This window comes from Salvelinus namaycush, chromosome 4, assembly GCF_016432855.1.
Source record: "Salvelinus namaycush isolate Seneca chromosome 4, SaNama_1.0, whole genome shotgun sequence".
NCBI lineage: Eukaryota > Metazoa > Chordata > Actinopteri > Salmoniformes > Salmonidae > Salvelinus > Salvelinus namaycush.
In genome coordinates, this window is record NC_052310.1 from 57,884,687 (window position 1) to 57,905,114 (window position 20,428).

The window sequence follows — 20,428 nt, forward strand, 5'->3', positions numbered from 1 at the left end:
AAATTGCAAAACCCACTTTTAATTTTATTTTTTATCAAGAAACTGCCTTTTATGGTCAGGCTTTTCTTCAGTTGGATAGGTTCAGTGCAATACATTTAGAAAGGGTCATTTTCCCTTAAAATGTATGTTAGTGTATTAGTAGAAAGAAGTATGTGTTTTAATGATTTTATTTATTGTCTGATCATAATACTGTCTTGTTTCCCAGTTAGTAATTACAATCTGTCTGAATTACAATTATTTTCAATACACATCTTATCACTCATATTGTTATTCAATAGATAGTTTATTTTTTACTGAGGCATTGGACAACTGCTTTAATCCTAGTATACCGTTTCCTATTTCACTGCTGCAGTATCATAAGCTTTCCCTGCTAGGTATATCTGAATTATGTTAACACATAAAGGTGCAATACACTTCACAAAGTCACCCTTTTTATTGATGGAACACTTGGTTAAAAAAAGTCGCCCCCAAAAAGCCTGTTTCACAAGTCATCACTGGTGATCACAAGGCCATTGGCTATCTGGTTCTCAAGAATCAGCCCCTCCTCGTCCTCCTGCACAAACAATGGAGATAATTAAAATGATCAACAACAAGCATTTTAGGTCTGCACAATGTTTTTTCATACAAGGTCTAGGAAATGTATTAACCTATTTGATATATTTGCACCATAATTACACAAAGGATTCATTGTCTACTAAAGTGCATAGTGATCAAGTACACTTTATTCTTCCTATTGTTTGGATTAACAGGTCACTCACCTCGTCTCTGGGAATGTAGTCTTTTTCTGTGCTTCTGTACGACACTACATGGATAAGAGTATATACTCTGAAAAGAGAAACCGCACAGTGTACTTTTAGGTTGAGGTTGTAATCATATTCTATTTGTCTTTCTGTCTTTTATTTGGAAATGTCTGTCTTATGCATGTTTGGAAGGTGGTGTTATGTTGATATATCATGTATCAAATTATTATATATCATGTATCATATTGTGTTTGAGAAAAGTTTGCCCACCTGTGGTAAAGCATAGCCAGGAACTGCACCACTAGAAGCACAGCAAATGACAAGAGGAACATCAGACTGAGAGGCTCCACCTTCAGGTATTCTCCAGATGATGTGCCATTTGGCCAGACTTTTTCAATCTTGATACTAATCACATCATTTCCAATGGCTTGTAAAAAGAAAGTGGCCACAATCCACAAAACGTTGACGATGAAATACAGAAACACTGCCTGTAAAACAGCAAAAAATAAAATATCATTCTACAAGCCATGTGAGTAAACAAATAGATGGATTTAGAAGAAATTAATATAAAAGCCCACCTTGTTCCGTAGTGACTTCAGTTCCCTTGTCACTTCCTCTTTATGTGCTTTATCATCAACAATAGGTGCAAGGTATCTCTCAAGCAGTTTCTTCCAAAAGTCATGTTCTTCCTGCCAAAATGCATAGGGAAACATGGTAGCTATATTTGCCCATTTGTAATATTCATAATCCCTACCTAGATGAGAAAAAACACATTGTTGCGCAACACTATTATTCAGGTCAGGGGCAGACTTGGACCAGAAATCAGCCCTGGCATTTATAACACACCTGGCGATTATTTTCCTTGCGGGAACCATTATTGGCCAGATATTTATAATTTTGCGCTAAAATCCCAGGGTAGACAGGCACATTGGGCTAAAAATGGACCAGCCCAACTGTCATTTCAGCCGCCCCTGATTCATATTATAATTCAAAGGGTGGTTCTAGAGTACTGAGTCTACTTGTTGCTGAAGTCCATCCCAGGCCATATGTAGAGAAAACAATGCCTGGAGCTGCATTGATAAAACACCAGGCGATACAATATAACATAGAAATACAATATGAATGGCATGTGGCACTCAAGCAAATACCTCGGTCAGTTTCTCCACCTGTGGGGCAATGAGGGTCTTCTCTATGGCTCTTTTCACCCTCCTCTCCAGCCTCTCCATGCGGTTGGTCTTTAGGATCCTCCTGGCGGCCTCGTTAAGGGCGTACTGCAGCTCTTCTAGCTGGCTGTCGCTCAGCACGTCCTCTGGGCCCACCTTGTCCTTCAACTCTCCGTTCACCGTGTCGGTTAGCATCATCACCAGCTCTTCACACACATCCTCCTGGTTCTTGTTCCTCAGGTTGTAGCGAATCTGCTCCTGAAGGTTCCTTTTCATGTTGGCGTAGGTCAATTTCTTCAGGAACTCTTCCTTGACAGGCTGAACCCAATCTATTTATTGAAAGCAAATTGTGTAGAGATGAGGGTGCTGTTGAGTATAATTCAACTTGCAGTTACATACCGACTTTTTGTATGTTGGCAGTTACAGCTATACTCTTTTATTGACGTGATCCTTTATCAATAATCATGTCTACAGGTTGCGCATTATTTCACAGGATGTTTCTATTGGTATTTACCTGGTATTGTATGTAGGAAATCAGTGGGTACTTTGATACCAGATGGTGGCTTGTGGTACTTGTTTTAATTAAACGTTTTTAATTAATTGGTAATTATGATGTAACTACAATTTTACCTTGTAAGTTTTCAATAAATGCCTAGTCATTTATGTACTGTAAGATTAAGTGCTTTCAATTGAAAAGGGTTATCAAGAAGCAGGTTAGCAAATGGATGGTAAAGATTAGACTTTCATGTACTAAAACACCTACCACTTTGAGGTAGTATTTCTCTTTCTTCCTCGGTGAAGCCACTATAAAGCGAACCATCATAAAGCATATTATCATCATCTTCGTTGTCATCTTCAATGCTGGAATAAGCACTCTCCTTTTTAGCAATGCTGTCAACACTGTCATCACTGCTGTGAACAAGATTATGAAAAGTTACAACAGATATAGCACTTCATTTGATAAAAGTTTGCATTTAACAGTATAATGAGCAAGATCCTTTGGGCCTTTGTGAAATGCTTTGTACATGCCTTGTATCAGATTTTGAGTCGCTGTCTTTCTTGGCCAATTTGCTGTCTGAAGACTTTGAAAGTATTCCCTTGTTGTTTTCTTCATTCGGTGCATTATTTATCTCTTTCTTAGTGTTGGCCTGTTGTTCTTTCACCACCTGTTCGGTGACTTGCGTGTTTGGATTGACTGCCTGCTGGAGTTGCTGGAGTAGCAAGTTATCGGTCTCTTGAGTAACTTGTAGTTTCATATCCCAACAGCAGAGTTTGCAGTTGTGATCACAGAGAACATTCTGGGTCATCTTTTCTTCTTTTTCCTTGTTTGTCTCTCGGGTGCCCCATGTGACAATGTGCATGTTCACCAGCGAGTAGATTGTGAGCAAGAGATAACCACTGGGGATACAGATGAAGTACATCAGACCATAGATGATCATGCTGAACTCCTGGGGATGAAGGATGGCAGTTACCAGGTACATGACAGCCATTGACACCAGGAAGAGGCCAGTTGGGGTGATAAATGTGCCCTGCTTAGCCATGTCACCTGGGGAACGAATGAAATTAAATGTGACTCATAACAGTCTGACTTGGCACCAATCAACAATAGTGATGTAAGAGTTAGTGGTAAACTACAGCTTAATCTCAGAACACAGAACTAAATCAGTTACTTAGGCTATCATGAGAGACTAAACACAGCTCAATGTCATACAGTATGTTTGGGTGAAAATAAACTAGAACAAAGTCTACCTGTGGCATACTGATGATAGGTTAACCGACAATGTCAAAATATAGAAATAGTTATGATGATGGGACAGGCAATAACATATTATTTATCACCTGCCCCCACCCTTTAAATGATAAGAGGTAGCTTCTATCTTTGCATAAATAACTTGTGATATGTAGTGAAAAGTCATTGCCAAAGCTTACCGATGATGGCGAAGAATGATGCTAACATCAGAAAGGCGTATAACACACTCATAATGGCTGCAATGATGATCTGGGCGTTTGGTTTTGCCAAAAAGCAAATGAACATGTAGAAAATAGGTGGGATGACTGCTATGATTATGGACAGGGTTCCTTTAATTTGGAACACAAACTGGAAAGCACCTAAAAGGAAGACAGAAAAAGGGTGAATACTTCCTGGAATGGAGATCTGTATATCCTATCATATAAGAACAATACCATTTGAACTCATCTTCGCCACATTACTTTTATGGTTTTATTGAACCAAAGCAAAAGTCATACAGTGCTGTGAAAAACTATTTTCCCCCTTTCTCTACTTTTGCATATTTTTGATACTGAATGTTATCAGATCTTCAACCAAAACCTATTAATAGGTAAAGGGAACCTGAGTAAACAAATAACACAACAATGAAATACTTATTTAATTTATTTCATAAACAAAGTTATACAACACTGAATGCCCCTGTGTGATAAAGTAATTGCCTCGTTACACTCAATAACTGGTTGTGCCACCTTTAGCTGCAATGACTCCAACCAAACGTTTCCTGTGGTTGTTGATCAGTAATTTTGTCCCACCCTTCCCATTTTGTCCCATGCAGAACTGCTTTAACTCAGCGACATTTGTGAGTTTTCAAGCATGAACTGCTCGTTTCAAGTCCTGCCACAACATCTCAACTGGGATTAGGTCTGGACTTTGACTAGGCCATTCCAAAACTTCAAATGTGTTGCTTTTTAGCCATTTTCATATAAACTTGATTGTGTGTTTTGGATCATTGTCTTGCTGCTGCATTGTCTTCCAGCTGCGCTTCAGCTTCAACTCACAGACGGATGACCTGACATTCTCCTGTAGAATTCTGATACAGAGCAGAATTCATGGTTCCTTCTATTAACGCAACTCGTCCAGGTCCTGAGGCAGCAAAGTATTCCCAAACCATCACACTACCACCGCATGCTTGACTGTTGATATAAGGTTCTGACTGTGGAATGCAGTTTTTGGTTTTTGCCAGGCATAATGGGACTGATGTTGTCCAAAAGTTATACTTTTCACTCATCTGTCCATAGAACATTCTTCCAAGAGTCTTGATGATCATCATTCCAGCTGCTTTTTTGGCAAACTTGAGTCAACCTTTTGGGTGTTGCATGACTTTGTTAATTAATTAAATAAAATTAGTTTCCATTTTTTTTGTTATTTGTAAACTCAGGTACCCTTTATCTAATATTAGGTTTTGGTGGACATTCAGTGTCAAACATACGCAAAAAATAGAGAAAATCAGAAAGGGGCCAAAAGCTTTTTCACTGCACTGTATACTGTAACTCTGTCACGCTTGTGATAATGGACGGACCAAGGCGCAGCGTGATTTGAGTTCCACATCCTTTTATTAAGTGAAAACTTCTCAACAAAACAATAAACAAGCAACGGAACGTGACTTACGTGGTGCAACAAGCACAAACACAAACAATATCCCACAAAAGCAGGTGGGAACAGAGACACCTTAAGTATGATCCCCAATTAGAGACAACGATAATCAGCTGCCTCTAATTGGGAACCATACTCAATCCCAAACATAGAAATAAATCGACTAGAACACCCCCTAGTCACACCCTGACCTACAACACCATAGAGAACCAAGGGCTCTCTATGGTCAGGGCGTGACAGTACCCCCCCCCCCCCCCCCCCCCCCCCCCCAAGGTGCGTACTCCGGCCGCAAAACTCATGGGTTTTCAAACTTGTTTTGCCCAGGGACCCCTAACCAGGCAAACATGAGACCCAGTGACCTCCATCATAAATTAGCACAAAAATTTTTTAAATAAACTAAATAGATTTGGGAGACAGTTACTTTTATTTTGACCTCCCCACTGTTCATTGGAAGAGGAAGTGTAAAGTCTAACATAGTCTATTAACTAGAAAGGTATCTTGGCGGCATAGGAAACATTTTGCTTTTGTAAAGCACATTTTCTGCAATTCTCCAAATTATTTCATGGAGCTAAGAGAAAATGTTGCAGTTTTAAAGCTGCAATTCTATGCATTTTGCCATGGCTAATGCTGTGTTCCTCTGCTCAAGCATTATAACAAAATCAATGGTCATGTGTCCTGAATGCCCGGTTTTAAAACATTTCTATTCTACCTAACTGTCTGACTGTGTTTGATTGTTAGTTCTTTTCTGCATGCTTTCTATTTGTTTTTGGTCATCTGTTTTTGGTCATCTAAGTTAACACTGAAACTTTTTTTCCATCCCAAAATGTAATTTTCTATATCAGTAATTAACTCCAATGGCTGTAATTTCCTCCATATTAAAGGGATAGTTCGAGATTTTGGCAATGAAGCATTTGATCTACTTCCCCAGAGTTGGATGAACAGGAACAGCTAGCATGTTAACTGTTCATTGTGCTAATGCTAGTTAGAATTGGCTCATGAAACTACCTCCTCATGAAACTAACTTCCTTCATGCTGGACGCAGACGTAAAAATGGTATCTAAGGTGATATTCTGTTGCAGCTAGCGATATTCATAAAATAATAATTTTTCACAAAAAATCGCCCAAAATATTTTTTCTAACAAATAAACTAAATCGCAGACCCCTGCAGTACCTCCGCGGACCCCAGTTTGAAAAGCCCTGCTTTAACTGATGGGTAGACATACTTTATGGTTATACCTTTAGCCCTGTGCCCTAAAATGTTAAAGTCATATGTAATCTCATCCACCCAGTCAGTCGACGCTCTGCCTGAAGTTGAGATTTTGAATTTTCTGACAATTAGAAATACTTAACTTTACTTAATTATTTAGAGTGTAAGATGTTGGGGGGTGTTAAGCTGACATATGGATTGTTTTAAGATGGTCATACTATGGATCATTTAAATATTGATTTTGGCCTTTACTACTAAAGCCCATAGAAACGCATTGAATAACACATTCATAAATGTTTGTGAGAGTGTCCCTTTCCATAGAGTGGTTATAATAGTGTGTAGGTCAAACCGCAGGTGCGGAAGTGCGACACTGGCGGATGCGGTGGATTTAGACGCATTCAATGCAAAAAAACAGATATCTCTAGTTTAAGCTGACAGATTTTGACGGGTATTTTTTTGTTATGTAATTTAGATTGACGCACCAGTTTTTAAGGGAATAAGTGGTACATCTGCTTTTACCACAGCTCTAGTTATTCTAGGTCATACAGTATAATCGGTATTCATAAACATTAAATTCCAAGAAATAACCGAACAAGTACAGTGTGAGATTGGTGCCCACCTGCTATCATCAGAGAAACAGAGGCAGGGCCAAGAATGGAGGAGCTGACAGTGAATATCTGGTAGAAGATGTAGAGCCTGGAGATAGAAGAGTTCCTCTTGACTGTCTCATTGCCGCTGTGCAGAAGGTCCAGGGTGTTGGCTAGAGTGGAGGGCCCCCAGCGACGCCTCTGGTTATAGAACTCTTTGAACTCCTGAGGGGAGTTGGTGTAGGCGTCTGACGCAGCGTTGTACTCCACTCTCCAGCCCTGCTGGAGGAGCAGGGTGCACAGCCAGCGGTCCTCACCTGGCCAGCAGGAAGAGGGAAGATTCATGAAAGTCAATGTACGAATCAGGTCCTAGGACAGGTGCGCACTATAATGATTATCTCTAGGGAACACTTAAGCAGCTTGCAAATATGTATGGCACCCTTGGTCGACTGAAGCCAACAGAGATAGTTCAAGGAACTGTGATAATAATACTTTCTATGAACCCCCTGTGTAAAGGCTGATATCGACAATCAAGTTTTGTTGATGAGAGAATAAGAAAGTAGTCACCTTGATCATATTGAACGTACTCAGAAGCTCTAGTTGCAGTGGTTGTATATCTCTTGAGCACATTGTCATCCATCAGAGCTGATCCCCTGAACAAGCTGAAGCATCCAGGACTGCAGAGGACTGAACCAAAAACGTGCTCAGCTGTTTTCTGGAGCCAGTGACCAACAGCGTACTCAAATTTCTGATACCACACCATTGGACCTACAATAGAATAAAATGCACGTTAAATATTTTGTCTTGCCCATTCACCCTCTAAATGACACACATACACAATCCATGCCACAATTTATTGTCTCAAGGCTTAAAAATCCTTCTACCTGTCTCTTCCTCTTCATCTACAGTGATTGAAGTGGATTTAACAAGTGACATCAATAAGGGATCATAGCTTTCACCTGGATTCACCTGGTCAGTCTGTGTCATGGAAGAGCAGGTGTTCCTAATGTTTTGTACACTCAGTGTATATGCTAGACATAGCAATGTCTGAGTGGACCACCTAAATATTTGGTAAAGCTTTACTCACCCATTCCTGTTGGATGGATTCTTCCGCATGCAGCACCCACATTGCCGTACTTCCGAAGTCGATCCACCAGTAAGATCAGAGCTGCGGGGTGGAAGTCTGTATCCCCATCCAGAGCCATGATGTAGGTATTGTCATCAGATATGTGTTTTCTCTTACTGTCATTGTCATGCTGTGGCAACAGGAAACTCTCCCCATCCAATGATATTAGACTGGCACGGCAAGGATTATTCTGTCTCTGTACAAGACACACAAAAAATATCATACACATTAATTTAGGAAAACCATGGAAACCATGGCTGTCTACTGATTTAAATTAGCATTAAATGTATTACATACCGTTATCTTTTGAGGATTCTTGACAATGTATCCTTTCCACCCAAGAAGATAGTACAGGTACATGATCTGAAAGACATGTCAGATGCAAACCTATAACCATTTGATTTTCCTGAAGTGTTTCCATTCTAAAACCAGAAAGCAATAACAAGATATACATATATTCTTCAAGAAATGTAATTAAAGTATGTTAACATACAGGAATATTGAAAATATTGAATATTGAAAATCATCCCACCCACCTGTGACCATCTCTTCTTGTTTCGGATCAGCTGTTTGTCTTTCAGATGGAAATACAGCATGTTTCCCTCTGGCATCACAAACATTAATCGCCCACCATAGGGAGTCTCAATAATTGACACATCATCAGGCTCCTTATTGGTGAATACCCTGAAATACACAAACATTCAAGATTCATTATAATACAGTTTGCAGTCTTTGGATTAATAGAATTGTCAGTTGTAGTGAATGCATCATTACGCGTGCTTGTGCTCATTAATTGACACTATTGGTTCGGTTATATGGAACAAAGAGCAAAGAAAAACAAAATATCCACTTACCTGTATACCTCTATGACCACATGAATGAGATCGGTCACATATTCGTTGACAAACTTTTTGCCTGTCTCCTTTTCTATCATGAATGCGTCATCTACAAATATGTGGCATTCAAAGTCAAAAACATCTTTATGTTCCTCTTTTGGGTCACCTCTGTACCGGTCCAACCTGAAACCATCAAGACACATATGATTACATAAAGTCAGATTTTTCTGCTTAACATTGTGATCACCTCCTTATCATTCGTTCTATTTTCTGAAAGTCTTTTGGCCCCGTACAACTGATATGCAACGCATTTTACACAATGTTTGTGATACAAATTATATCTTGTGATACAACAGAGAGTTTGTCTGTACAAACATGTTTACACAAACATTTTACGGTGTCACAACAACTCTTGTGTACTTATTTTTGTTCAGAACAACTCTCTGTTGTATCACAACCGTTTGTGCCAAATGTGTTTGTGCCAAAAGGCTTCATGAGTTATACAACTTGAGTGTGTACGGGGCCATTGTTTTGTGTTGTATACAAGAGGCCTCTGCTTTACCTGAACATGGATGTCAGGATCTTCAACATCTCATCATAGGTCTCATGCCACATTGTTGCACAGAGGTAAATTACACAATTTTCCACGTCATCAACAACACTACTGTAGAAGGAAAAACATTGGGAAAGTGTGAGAACTTGTTTGGATGGATGGGGAGAGAGAACTGTTTCTAATCATGTTAATGTCAGTGAGTATATTTCAGCACAATACCACTGAGTCTCTGTGTTATATAGTGCACTGTCGGTAAAACTAAACAATAAGTGAACAAATGTCTATTTGCACTGTTGCAATGTGAAGTATTGGACCACATGGACTTAATCAATTAAATAGTAGAATCTTGCCTCTCTTGGTTCCTCGTTCGTACAACCTTCATCTTGGTGTTCAGAAGCAGAGACAGGTCGATGAAGGCAGACTCGTATAGGCGTCGCACAAACAGCTCAGTTGTGCGCTCGATCCTCTGGACCCTGAAGTTCCACACGTAGTAGGTGCATGTGATGAGCCCGAGCCACATGCAAATCCCCTCCAGCGCAAGTAGGGAGAAAGGCCAGGTCCAGTAATGGCTGCTCAAAGAAGTCCTGCAGATGCTCTTGGTGATCTCCAGCATCACAACTGCGCTAGTGTTCTTTGTGCTTAGTTCAACTAGGCTCGAGCAAAAGTCTGTGATAGAAGTTGTGTCGGCCCCAGCTAGGTCTTCAGATTGCGTTAGGAAAAGGATCATGCCGAGGATAAGAACGGCAGGCCCAGTGAAACAGACAGGGAAGGCGAAGCTCATTCGCACAGAGTGGATCTTACAAGCCACCACCCCAAACCAATGGCATGCAGCAGAAAAAAAGGCTTGGAGGAAAAGGACAATAAGACCAATATCAAGTGTCTCTCTATGCCTTGCAATTGTATTTTCATCGTCATCTGCCTTAGCAGTGAAATCAAAATCTGACCATACAATGTTTTCCTGTATCAACACGTGGTAGATGAGGTACACAGCAGCAATGACTACTATCCTTAAGAGGCTGGATATCACAAACACAAAGTCTCTGAAGGTGTCCAACTCAGTCAGCATTTCTTGCATGTTGTTGCTCGCCTGCACTGGGTTTTCCCACCAGGTCAGAGAAACCAAAAAGGATGCAAAAACTGCAATGCCAACATACCAATAACAGTCATCTTCCTGGCCTGATACATAAGAGGATACCCGAACGTAATAGTCTGCCCCAAGGAGAAAGTAGCCAGTCAAGACAAGCATAAGAGAACAAATGGGGAAGATGATCTTCCAGTTCTCTCTCTGCAGGCGAAATGCTATCTGTAGGACAGAGGAAAGCATGCAGACTCCCCCAGAGATGAACAGATTTGTGAGTACATCAAACTGGGGCATCACTACCAGCACCAGGATGGAGGTCCCAAGAGACACCAGGCATTCAATGCCACACACCTGAAAGATATAGATTTCAATTTGTATTGACAGCAAGCAATTCAAGGAGCAATTAAGAGTTACAAAGATCACCAAGGAGTCAAATTGTGTAGTATTTCACAGTGTCAACTTACAATTCCCAGAGTTCTCATGTTTGGCGGAACAAAGTTCTTGAAAGCGCATTTCCACAGTGACTTGAGGAACACGAGCAGGTTGGGCACCACCAAAGAGCACACCAACATGAGCACGTAGTATTGTCTTTCCTTGGGAGTCCTAGTCGATGTGGGGCTTGAGAGCGTGGATAGAACGAGCAGAGAGCCCTGCAGATTGGATGTAACACAACTGACATCAGACTTCTTATATTATAAAATCAAAGGTGACTGAATTAATTCATTTAGACACTGATCTACACAGGGTTGGGTAATAGCTGATTACATGTAATCATTTTTTTTTTTAAATAACACTGGAATCCATTATGTTACTATCAAAAATATTGTAATCAGATTACATATACAAAAAAAAAATGATGATTACTTCTTGGATTACTTTTAAATTCAGAAATGACATAGGCAAAAATACATTATGACACCTTTCTGTTTTCTCAATGACATTAAATTCAGCACTGAAACAAGGCTCAAGTTTAAGTTTGTTCCATCTGAGTGAGTCTGACCACAAGTCAGAGACCACTATGATGACACATCAAATGCGTTTGATGGGCTCTATTTGTCTTCTTCTAACGCCTCTTAAGAGGAAAGTAATTGAAAAGTAAATTAATGTAATCAGATTACGTTACTGAGTTTGGGTAATCCAAAAATTATATTACTGATTACAATTTTGGACAGGTAACTAGTAACTGTAAAGGATTACATTTAGAAAGTAACTTACTCAACCCTGAAACTACATAGTACATAGTAAATGTGAACATGTCCTTCATAGTATTTTGACCTCACAAGGAGAATGTTTGCAGTGTACATGTTAGAGAGAAAAACAGATAGGAGAGTACAAAGTGTCTAGGGTACAGTCATGTCATAAATTCTCTTGCTCCACATCTGCCCATGGAGATGGCAATACCAGCTGAGACGGTAAGGGGAAACGTACAAGAGGCTTTAATTAGTATTACTTCTGTCAATGGAAACATTATTAATTTAGTTAGAAAAAATCGATTGCTCAGTCGTTGTCATGCATGGCCTACAGTATCACATAAATAATATATGTGGATATAGACCAGTGGAGGCTGCTGAGGGGAGAACGGCTCATAATAATGGCTGGAACGAAGCGAATGAATGGCAACAAACCATGTGTTTGATGTATTTGATACCATTCAACTTATTCCATTCCAGCCATTACCACAAGCCCGTCCTCCCCAATTAAGATGCCACCAACCTTCTATGATATAGACATAACATATTTCTATATGCCCTCTCATTAAAGACAGTCATGAGTTTTGTCTCATATAGAACCTATACCGCTTCCCTTGTAAATTATTAATCAATGCTGATGTGGGTAAGGGAACGATGGGCCCAGTGAAGCAGACAGGGAAGGCGAAGCTCATTCGCACAGAGTGGATCATTCAAGCCACCACCCCAAACCAATGGCATGCAGCAGAAAAAAAGGCTTGGAGGAAAAGGACAATAAGACCAATATCAAGTGTCTCTCTATGCCTTGCAATTGTATTTTCATCGTCATCTGCCTTAGCAGTGAAATCAAAATCTGACCATACAATGTTTTCCTGTATCAACACGTGGTAGATGAGGTACACAGCAGCAATGACTACTATCCTTAAGAGGCTGGATATCACAAACACAAAGTCTCTGAAGGTGTCCAACTCAGTCAGCATTTCTTGCATGTTGTTGCTCGCCTGCACTGGGTTTTCCCACCAGGTCAGAGAAACCGAAAAGGATGCAAAAACTGCAATGCCAACATACCAATAACAGACTTTTTCCACATTTTGTTACAGATGATTCTAAAATGTTTTTTTTATTTTTTATTCCTCATCAATCTACACACAATACCCCATAATGACAAAGCAAAAACAGGTTTTTGCTAATTTATAAAATGTTTAAAAAAATAAATAATAACATTTACATAAGTATTCAGACCCTTTACTCAGAACTATTGAAGCACCTATGGCAGTGATTACAGCATCAAGTCTTCTTGGGTATGATGCTACAAGCTTGGCACACCTGTATTTGGGGAGTTTCTCCCATTCTTCTCTGCAGATCCTCTCAAGCTCTGTCAGGTTGGATGAAGAATGTTTCTGCACAGCTATTTTTATTTTATTTATTTTACCTTTATTTAACTAGGCAAGTCAGTTAAGAACAAATTCTTATTTTCAATGACGGCCTAGGAACAGTGGGTTAACTGCCTTGTTCAGGGGCATAATGCCAGATTTGTACCTAGTCAGCTCTGGGATTCGAACTTGCAACCTTTCGGTTACTAGCCCAACGCACTAGGCTACCCTGCCGCTACCCTGCCGCCCCTATTTTCAGGTCTGTCCAGAGATGTTCGATCAAGTTCTAGTCCAGGCTCTGGATGGGCCACTCAAGGACATTCGGTACAAAGACTTGTACCGAAGCCACTCCTACATTGTCTTAGCTGTATGCTTAGGGTGGTTGTCCTGTTGGAAGGTAAATCTTCGCCCCCAGTCTGAGTTCCTGAGTGCTCTGGAGCAGGTTTTCATCAAGGATCTCGCTGTATTCTGCTCCGTTCATCTTTCCCTCGATCCTGACTGGTCTCCCAGTCCCTGCCACTGAAAAACATCCCCACAGCATGACACTGCCACCACCATGCTTCACCGTAGGGATGGTGCCAAGTTTCCTCCTGATGTGGCGCTTGGCATTCAGGCCAAAGAGTTCAATCTTGTTTTCATCAGACCAAATAATCTTGTTTCTCATGGTCTGAGAGCCTTTAGGTGCCTTTTGGCAAATTCCAAGACGGCTGTCATGTGCCTTTTGCTGAGGAGTGGCTTCTGTCTGGCCACTCTACCATAAACACCTGATTGTGCTGCAGAGATGGTTGTCCTTCAGGAAGGTTCTCCCATCTCCACAGAGGAACTCTAGAGCTTTGTCCGAGTTACCATTGGGTTCTTGGTCACCTCTCTGACAAATTAAGTTGTAGAAACATCTCAAGAATTATCAATGGAAACAGGATGCACCTGAGCTCAATTTTGAGTCTCATAGCAAAGGGTCTGAATACTTTTGTAAATCTTTTTTTTCCTTTTTTTTTACAAAAATGTAGATAAAACTGTTTTCACTTTGCCATTATGGGGTATTGTGTGTAGATTGCTGAGAAAAAAATATATCTAATCCATTTTAGAATAAGGCTGTAACGTAACAAAATGTGGAAGAAAAGGGGTCTGAATACTTTCCCGAAGGCACTGTATCTGATACTGTATGGATTCGATATACATTACAGGGATAGTTTACCCAAATTACACAATTACATATTGGTTTCCTTACCCTGTAAGCAGTCTATGTAAGCAGTCTATGGACAAGGTAGATCTATGGAGTCTATGGATAAGGTCTGACAGCAAACCATGATTTGTTTTAATTTCCCTGGCACTGTTCCACATGCTAACATTTTAGCATTTGTAGCACAAATCCCATTAAATCATTCAAGTCATGGGACCGATATTTGGACATGATGTGCGAAAAAAATGCTAATATCTGTTCCATTACTTAAATGGGATTTCTGCCGCAAATGCTAAAAAGTTAGCATATGGAAACAGTGCCAGGGAAACTAAGCCAAATCATGTATTGCTGTCATACTTTATCCATAGACTGATTACAGGATAAGGAAACCAATGTGTTATTTTGTAATTTGGGTGAACTATTCCTTTAAAATATGATTATAAGATGATGGTATTATGCTTGAATGTGCTGATCCAGTAGTTGCCAGGTTCAGGGTGCTGGTCCGTAATTGTGGCTCACCTTGCTGATGACAGCACTGGACAGGACCATTATCCCCACGAACCCTGCCACCAGGTGCTGGAACAACTCAAAGCATCTTCTCTTCTCCTCTTTCTCAGCACCAATGGGATTCAACTGGAATGGATCCCAGGTGTCCCTATGACAGTATCAAAAACAATTTCAAACATTTAGTTAAAACTGTTTTTACTGACTCATAAACCATCCTTAAAACATGAACTGTAAGTCTTTATAAACCCTTTATAAACTGTTACTTTAATATCTAACTTGAAGATATGTTATATCAAAGGAAGTCTAGTGGCACAAGTGAGTCACAAGTGGCATCAAACAACATCCATTTTCAAGTGTGTGGCAGGCAAAGATGACACTATATTAGGCACTATTGAATCAATGGAAATGGGACTGTTGATGGGGTACAGTAGATACTGACAACTTCATACCCCAGTCTACATATATCTAATGAGCTTTGCCTTTGAAACATCCAAACACACCCAACCCAATTGTGACCCGCCCTACAAGTTGAATCACCCTAATTAAGATAAGACCGTTATCCATTATATTAACCTTATGTAAACTATCGCTTATACAAGCTTTGTGGGTTAAGTGTCATCTCTACCAGGCTTACTGAAAGAAACTGATTTGAAGAGGGAACCAAATGTTGATAATCGTGTCTCAAATAATTAATCTGAATAGACTGTTGATTATGATCTAGCTCAGTGGTTCTCAACCTGGCCACCTATAACATAGCCTGCCTGATCATAAGCCTTACACCTATATTTGTAGGCTATTATTCACCCTGAAACATGAATGTATTGCAATGCATCTGTCATGCTCGTTCGAATGAGTCTCAAAACACTTATTGTAAGCATAATGTAGTAATGAATAATACATTGTCAGATATCTTTGTTTTTTCATTCCTTTTGATAGGCTTATCAGAACAAAAGGTCATAAGAAGCATTTGGGAAGGAATTAAACTTTGCTTCCTTCCCACTGGGCAAAAACTGGTTCCACGTCATTTCAACAACAAAAACAACAATAAATGTGATGAGGTTGAATCAACATGGAACATGGATTTGCAAAAAGTCATCAGCGTAAGCAATTTTTGTCTGTTTTTCACCCAACTTGCAACCTAAATCCAATGACATGGTGAAATTTGTTGTGGATTTCAAATTTAATTCACACGAGTTGACAACTCAACCAAACGTAAATCAAAACTAGTGGGTTGTAATGTACACTGAGTGCACAAAACATTAGGAACACCTTCCTAACATTGAGTTACACCCTCTTTTGCCCTCAGAACAGCCCCAATTCATCGGGACATGCACTCTACAATGTGTCGAAAGTGTTCCACAAGGATGCTGGCCCATGTTGACTCCAATGCTTATCACAGTTGTGTCAAGTTGGCTGGATGTCCTTTGGTTGGTAGACCATTCTTGATACACACAGCTGTTGGTCGTGAAAAACCCAGCAGCATTGCAGTTCTTGACACACTCAAATCAGTGCGCCTGGCACCTACTACCATACCCCGCTCAAAGGCACTTAAATATTTTGTCTTGCCCATTCACCCTCTGAATGGCACACACACAATCCATGTCTCAAGGCTTAAAAATCCTTCTTTAACCCATCTCCTCCCCTTCATCTACACTGATTGAAGTGGGTTTGTTTCCTATGCATAGTCACTTCGCCCCCACCTACATGTACAGATTACCTCAACTAGCCTGTAGCCCCGCACACTGACTCGGTACCGGTGCCCCCTGTATATAGCCTCGTTATTGTTATTGTGTTACTTTTTATTATTACTTTTTATTTTAGCCTACTTGGTAAATATCTTCTCATTCTTGAACTGCACTGTTGGTTAAGGTCTTGTAAGTAAGCATTTCACGGTAAAGTCTCCACTTGTTGTATTCGGCGCATGTGGCAAATAAAGTTTGATTTGATTTAACAAATTACATCAATAAGGGATCATAGCTTTCACCTGGATTCACCTGGTCAGTCTGTGTCATGTTCCTAATGTTTTGCGCACTCAGTGTATATCTTCAAAACAAAATGCTCATTACCGTCCAAATAATGGTCAATTATATCTGTCATTGTACATGGTATAGTTGTATCATGATATGTTGTATTACCTCTATTTACTATGATTTCAGTATAGGTAGAATATTTTCAATTTATGGAATAATTTCATTTCTTTCTACAGAGCTAATTATTTTCAGGATCAGGCCCTGTGAATCCTAACAGTTTTGCCTGAAATTATTCCCACATTTCATCTGAATTTATTTATTTTAAATGACTAAAACTTACCTGTGCCTCCCTTCCCTTTTCCGCCCTCTGAATTTGAGCTCCTCCATGTTTCACCGTCCTTAGTGGTAGAGCTTAGTAGTCCTTAGTAGCAGTCCATTTACTGAGGTACTAAGGTATTGATATGCGTACGTTTACTTTAATCAACTACCACTGTCTGCAACGCCTCGCCCCTCCCTCGTTTACTGCTCATTAACCATAAAGAGGTACAAGGATCACACATAAGACACTTTAACATTTTTATTATCGCTCACGGAAATGAATGAAACAAGAAATGTGGCATTATGAGGTGTCTTTTTGTTTGCCTTTATGATAGTGTACATGTGATAGGTTGATTTACATGTTGTATGTACAAAATTAACCACCTCAAACATTTACATGTCTTCAGTGGGGCAATTTCTTTACCAAGATGAGTTACATAGCAACAATGTTTTGAGAATATGTTTGATATTCTAGTTATATTGTTACAGAGCATAAATTAACAGTGATTCAGTGCAAGGTCATAGTATGATGAAGGACCTCATAGATGAAAATCCACCACTCACACAATCTTAAACACTTTTAGATGTGATTTTTCTTTCAGGCCTTCTTTAACTATGGTTTTATTGGATTACAAATTATGAATTTGTTCGAAATATCCCTCAGTATATGTAGATCCTCCGTTTTGTACTTGTTGCCTATGTGTACAAAAATAAGATATACAAATCTCCACTGCTGTAACGGTCGTCGTTGCATGAAGTAGGATCGGACCAAAGCGCAGCGTGGTAAGTGTTCATGATATTTATTAAATCAACAAACACTCGAACAAAATAAACAAAGTGAGAAACGAAACCGAAACAGTCCTGTCAGGTGCAGAACACTACATTTAACATTTACATTTAAGTCATTTAGCAGACGCTCTTATCCAGAGCGACTTACAAGTTGGTGCATTCACCTTATGATGTCCAGTGGAACAACCACTTTACAATAGTGCATCTAACTCTAAGGGGGGGGGGGGGGGGTTAGAAGGATTACTTTATCCTATCCTAGGTATTCCTTAAAGAGGTGGGGTTTCAGGTGTCTCCGGAAGGTGGTGATTGATTCCGCTGACCTGGCGTCGTGGGGGAGTTTGTTCCACCATTGGGGTGCCAGAGCAGCGAACAGTTTTGACTGGGCTGAGCGGGAGCTGTACTTCCTCAGAGGTAGGGAGGCGAGCAGGCCAGAGGTGGATGAACGCAGTGCCCTTGTTTGGGTGTAGGGCCTGATCAGAGCCTGAAGGTACGGAGGTGCCGTTCCCCTCACAGCTCCGTAGGCAAGCACCATGGTCTTGTAGCGGATGCGAGCTTCAACTGGAAGCCAGTGGAGAGAGCGGAGGAGCGGGGTGACGTGAGAGAACTTGGGAAGGTTGAACACCAGACGGGCTGCGGCGTTCTGGATGAGTTGTAGGGGTTTAATCGCACAGGCAGGGAGCCCAGCCAACAGCGAGTTGCAGTAATCCAGACGGGAGATGACAAGTGCCTGGATTAGGACCTGCGCCGCTTCCTGTGTGAGGCAGGGTCGTACTCTGCGAATGTTGTAGAGCATGAACCTACAGGAACGGGTCACCGCCTTGATGTTGGTTGAGAACGACAGGGTGTTGTCCAGGATCACGCCAAGGTTCTTAGCGCTCTGGGAGGAGGACACAATGGAGTTGTCAAGCGTGATGGCAAGATCATGGAACGGGCAGTCCTTCCCCGGGAGGAAGAGCAGCTCCGTCTTGCCGAGGTTCAGCTTGAGGTGGTGATCCGTCATCCACACTGATATGTCTGCCAGACATGCAGAGATGCGATTCGCCACCTGGTTATCAGAAGGGGGAAAGGAGAAGATTAATTGTGTGTCGTCTGCATAGCAATGATAGGAGAAACCATGTGAGGATATGACAGAGCCAAGTGACTTGGTGTATAGCGAGAATAGGAGAGGGCCTAGAACAGAGCCCTGGGGGACACCAGTGGTGAGAGCACGTGGTGCGGAGACAGATTCTCGCCACGCCACCTGGTAGGAGCGACCTGTCAGGTAGGACGCAATCCAAGCGTGGGCCGCGCCGGAGATGCCCAACTCGGAGAGGGTGGAGAGGAGGATCTGATGGTTCACAGTATCAAAGGCAGCCGATAGGTCTAGAAGGATGAGAGCAGAGGAGAGAGAGTTAGCTTTAGCAGTGCGGAGCGTCTCCGTGACACAGAGAAGAGCAGTCTCAGTTGAATGACTAGTCTTGAAACCTGACTGATTTGGATCAAGAAGGTCATTCTGAGAGAGATAGCAGGAGAGCTGGCCAAGGACGGCACGTTCAAGAGTTTTGGAGAGAAAAGAAAGAAGGGATACTGGTCTGTAGTTGTTGACATCAGAGGGATCGAGTGTAGGTTTTTTCAGAAGGGGTGCAACTCTCGCTCTCTTGAAGGCGGAAGGGACGTAGCCAGCGGTCAAGGATGAGTTGATGAGCGAGGTGAGGTAGGGGAGAAGGTCTCCGGAAATGGTCTGGAGAAGAGAGGAGGGGATAGGGTCAAGCGGGCAGGTTGTTGGGCGGCCGGCCGTCACAAGACGCGAGATTTCATCTGGAGAGAGAGGGGAGAAAGAGGTCAAAGCACAGGGTAGGGCAGTGTGAGCAGAACCAGCGGTGTCGTTTGACTTAGCAAACGAGGATCGGATGTCGTCGACCTTCTTTTCAAAATGGTTGACGAAGTCATCTGCAGAGAGGGAGGAGGGGGGGGGGGAGGGGGAGGAGGATTCAGGAGGGAGGAGAAGGTGGCAAAGAGCTTCCTAGGGTTAGAGGCAGATGCTTGGAATTTAGAGTGGTAGAAAGTGGCTTTAGCAGCAGAGACAGAAGAGGAGAATGTAGAGAGGAGGGAGTGAAAGGATGCCAGGTCCGCAGGGAGGCGAGTTTTCCTCCATTTCCGCTCGGCTGCCCGGAGCCCTGTTCTGTGAGCTCGCAATGAGTCGTCGAGCCACGGAGCAGGAGGGGAGGACCGAGCCGGCCTGGAGGATAGGGGACATAGAGAGTCAAAGGATGCAGAAAGGGAGGAGAGGAGGGTTGAGGAGGCAGAATCAGGAGATAGGTTGGAGAAGGTTTGAGCAGAGGGAAGAGATGATAGGATGGAAGAGGAGAGAGTAGCGGGGGAGAGAGAGCGAAGGTTGGGACGGCGCGATACCATCCGAGTAGGGGCAGTGTGGGAAGTGTTAGATGAGA

At 41.5% G+C, this 20,428-nt stretch overlaps 1 protein-coding gene across 1 annotated transcript; it reads right to left on the reverse strand.

The window, feature by feature from the left end:
• Positions 1-210: 210 nt before the first annotated feature.
• On the reverse strand, positions 211-17,279 carry LOC120045934 (chitin synthase chs-2-like). The gene is made up of 19 exons (XM_038990860.1): positions 17,233-17,279; positions 14,935-15,070; positions 11,140-11,325; positions 9,945-11,026; positions 9,604-9,705; positions 9,060-9,224; positions 8,742-8,889; positions 8,503-8,568; positions 8,167-8,401; positions 7,647-7,847; positions 7,112-7,396; positions 3,833-4,012; positions 2,933-3,449; positions 2,667-2,815; positions 1,889-2,232; positions 1,319-1,429; positions 1,011-1,228; positions 759-825; positions 211-553 (listed from the first exon to the last, which is right to left on the reverse strand). The coding sequence occupies exons 1-19, from the start codon at positions 17,277-17,279 to the stop codon at positions 482-484; spliced, it is 4,311 nt and encodes a 1,436-aa protein (XP_038846788.1). The 3' UTR covers positions 211-481.
• Positions 17,280-20,428: the final 3,149 nt, after the last annotated feature.

What these genes read in the sequence shown, in the direction of transcription:
- LOC120045934 (XM_038990860.1), bottom strand. Translation starts at nt 17,279, where the DNA reads ATGGAGGAGCTCAAATTCAGAGGGCGGAAAAGGGAAGGGAGGCACAG. An exon ending in AAAAGGGAAGGGAGGCACAG is followed by an intron (nt 15,071 to 17,232) that starts GTAAGTTTTAGT and finishes ATACTGTCATAG; the next exon opens with GGACACCTGGGATCCATTCC. An exon ending in GTACGTTCAATATGATCAAG is followed by an intron (nt 7,397 to 7,646) that starts GTGACTACTTTC and finishes CCTGCTGGCCAG; the next exon opens with GTGAGGACCGCTGGCTGTGC.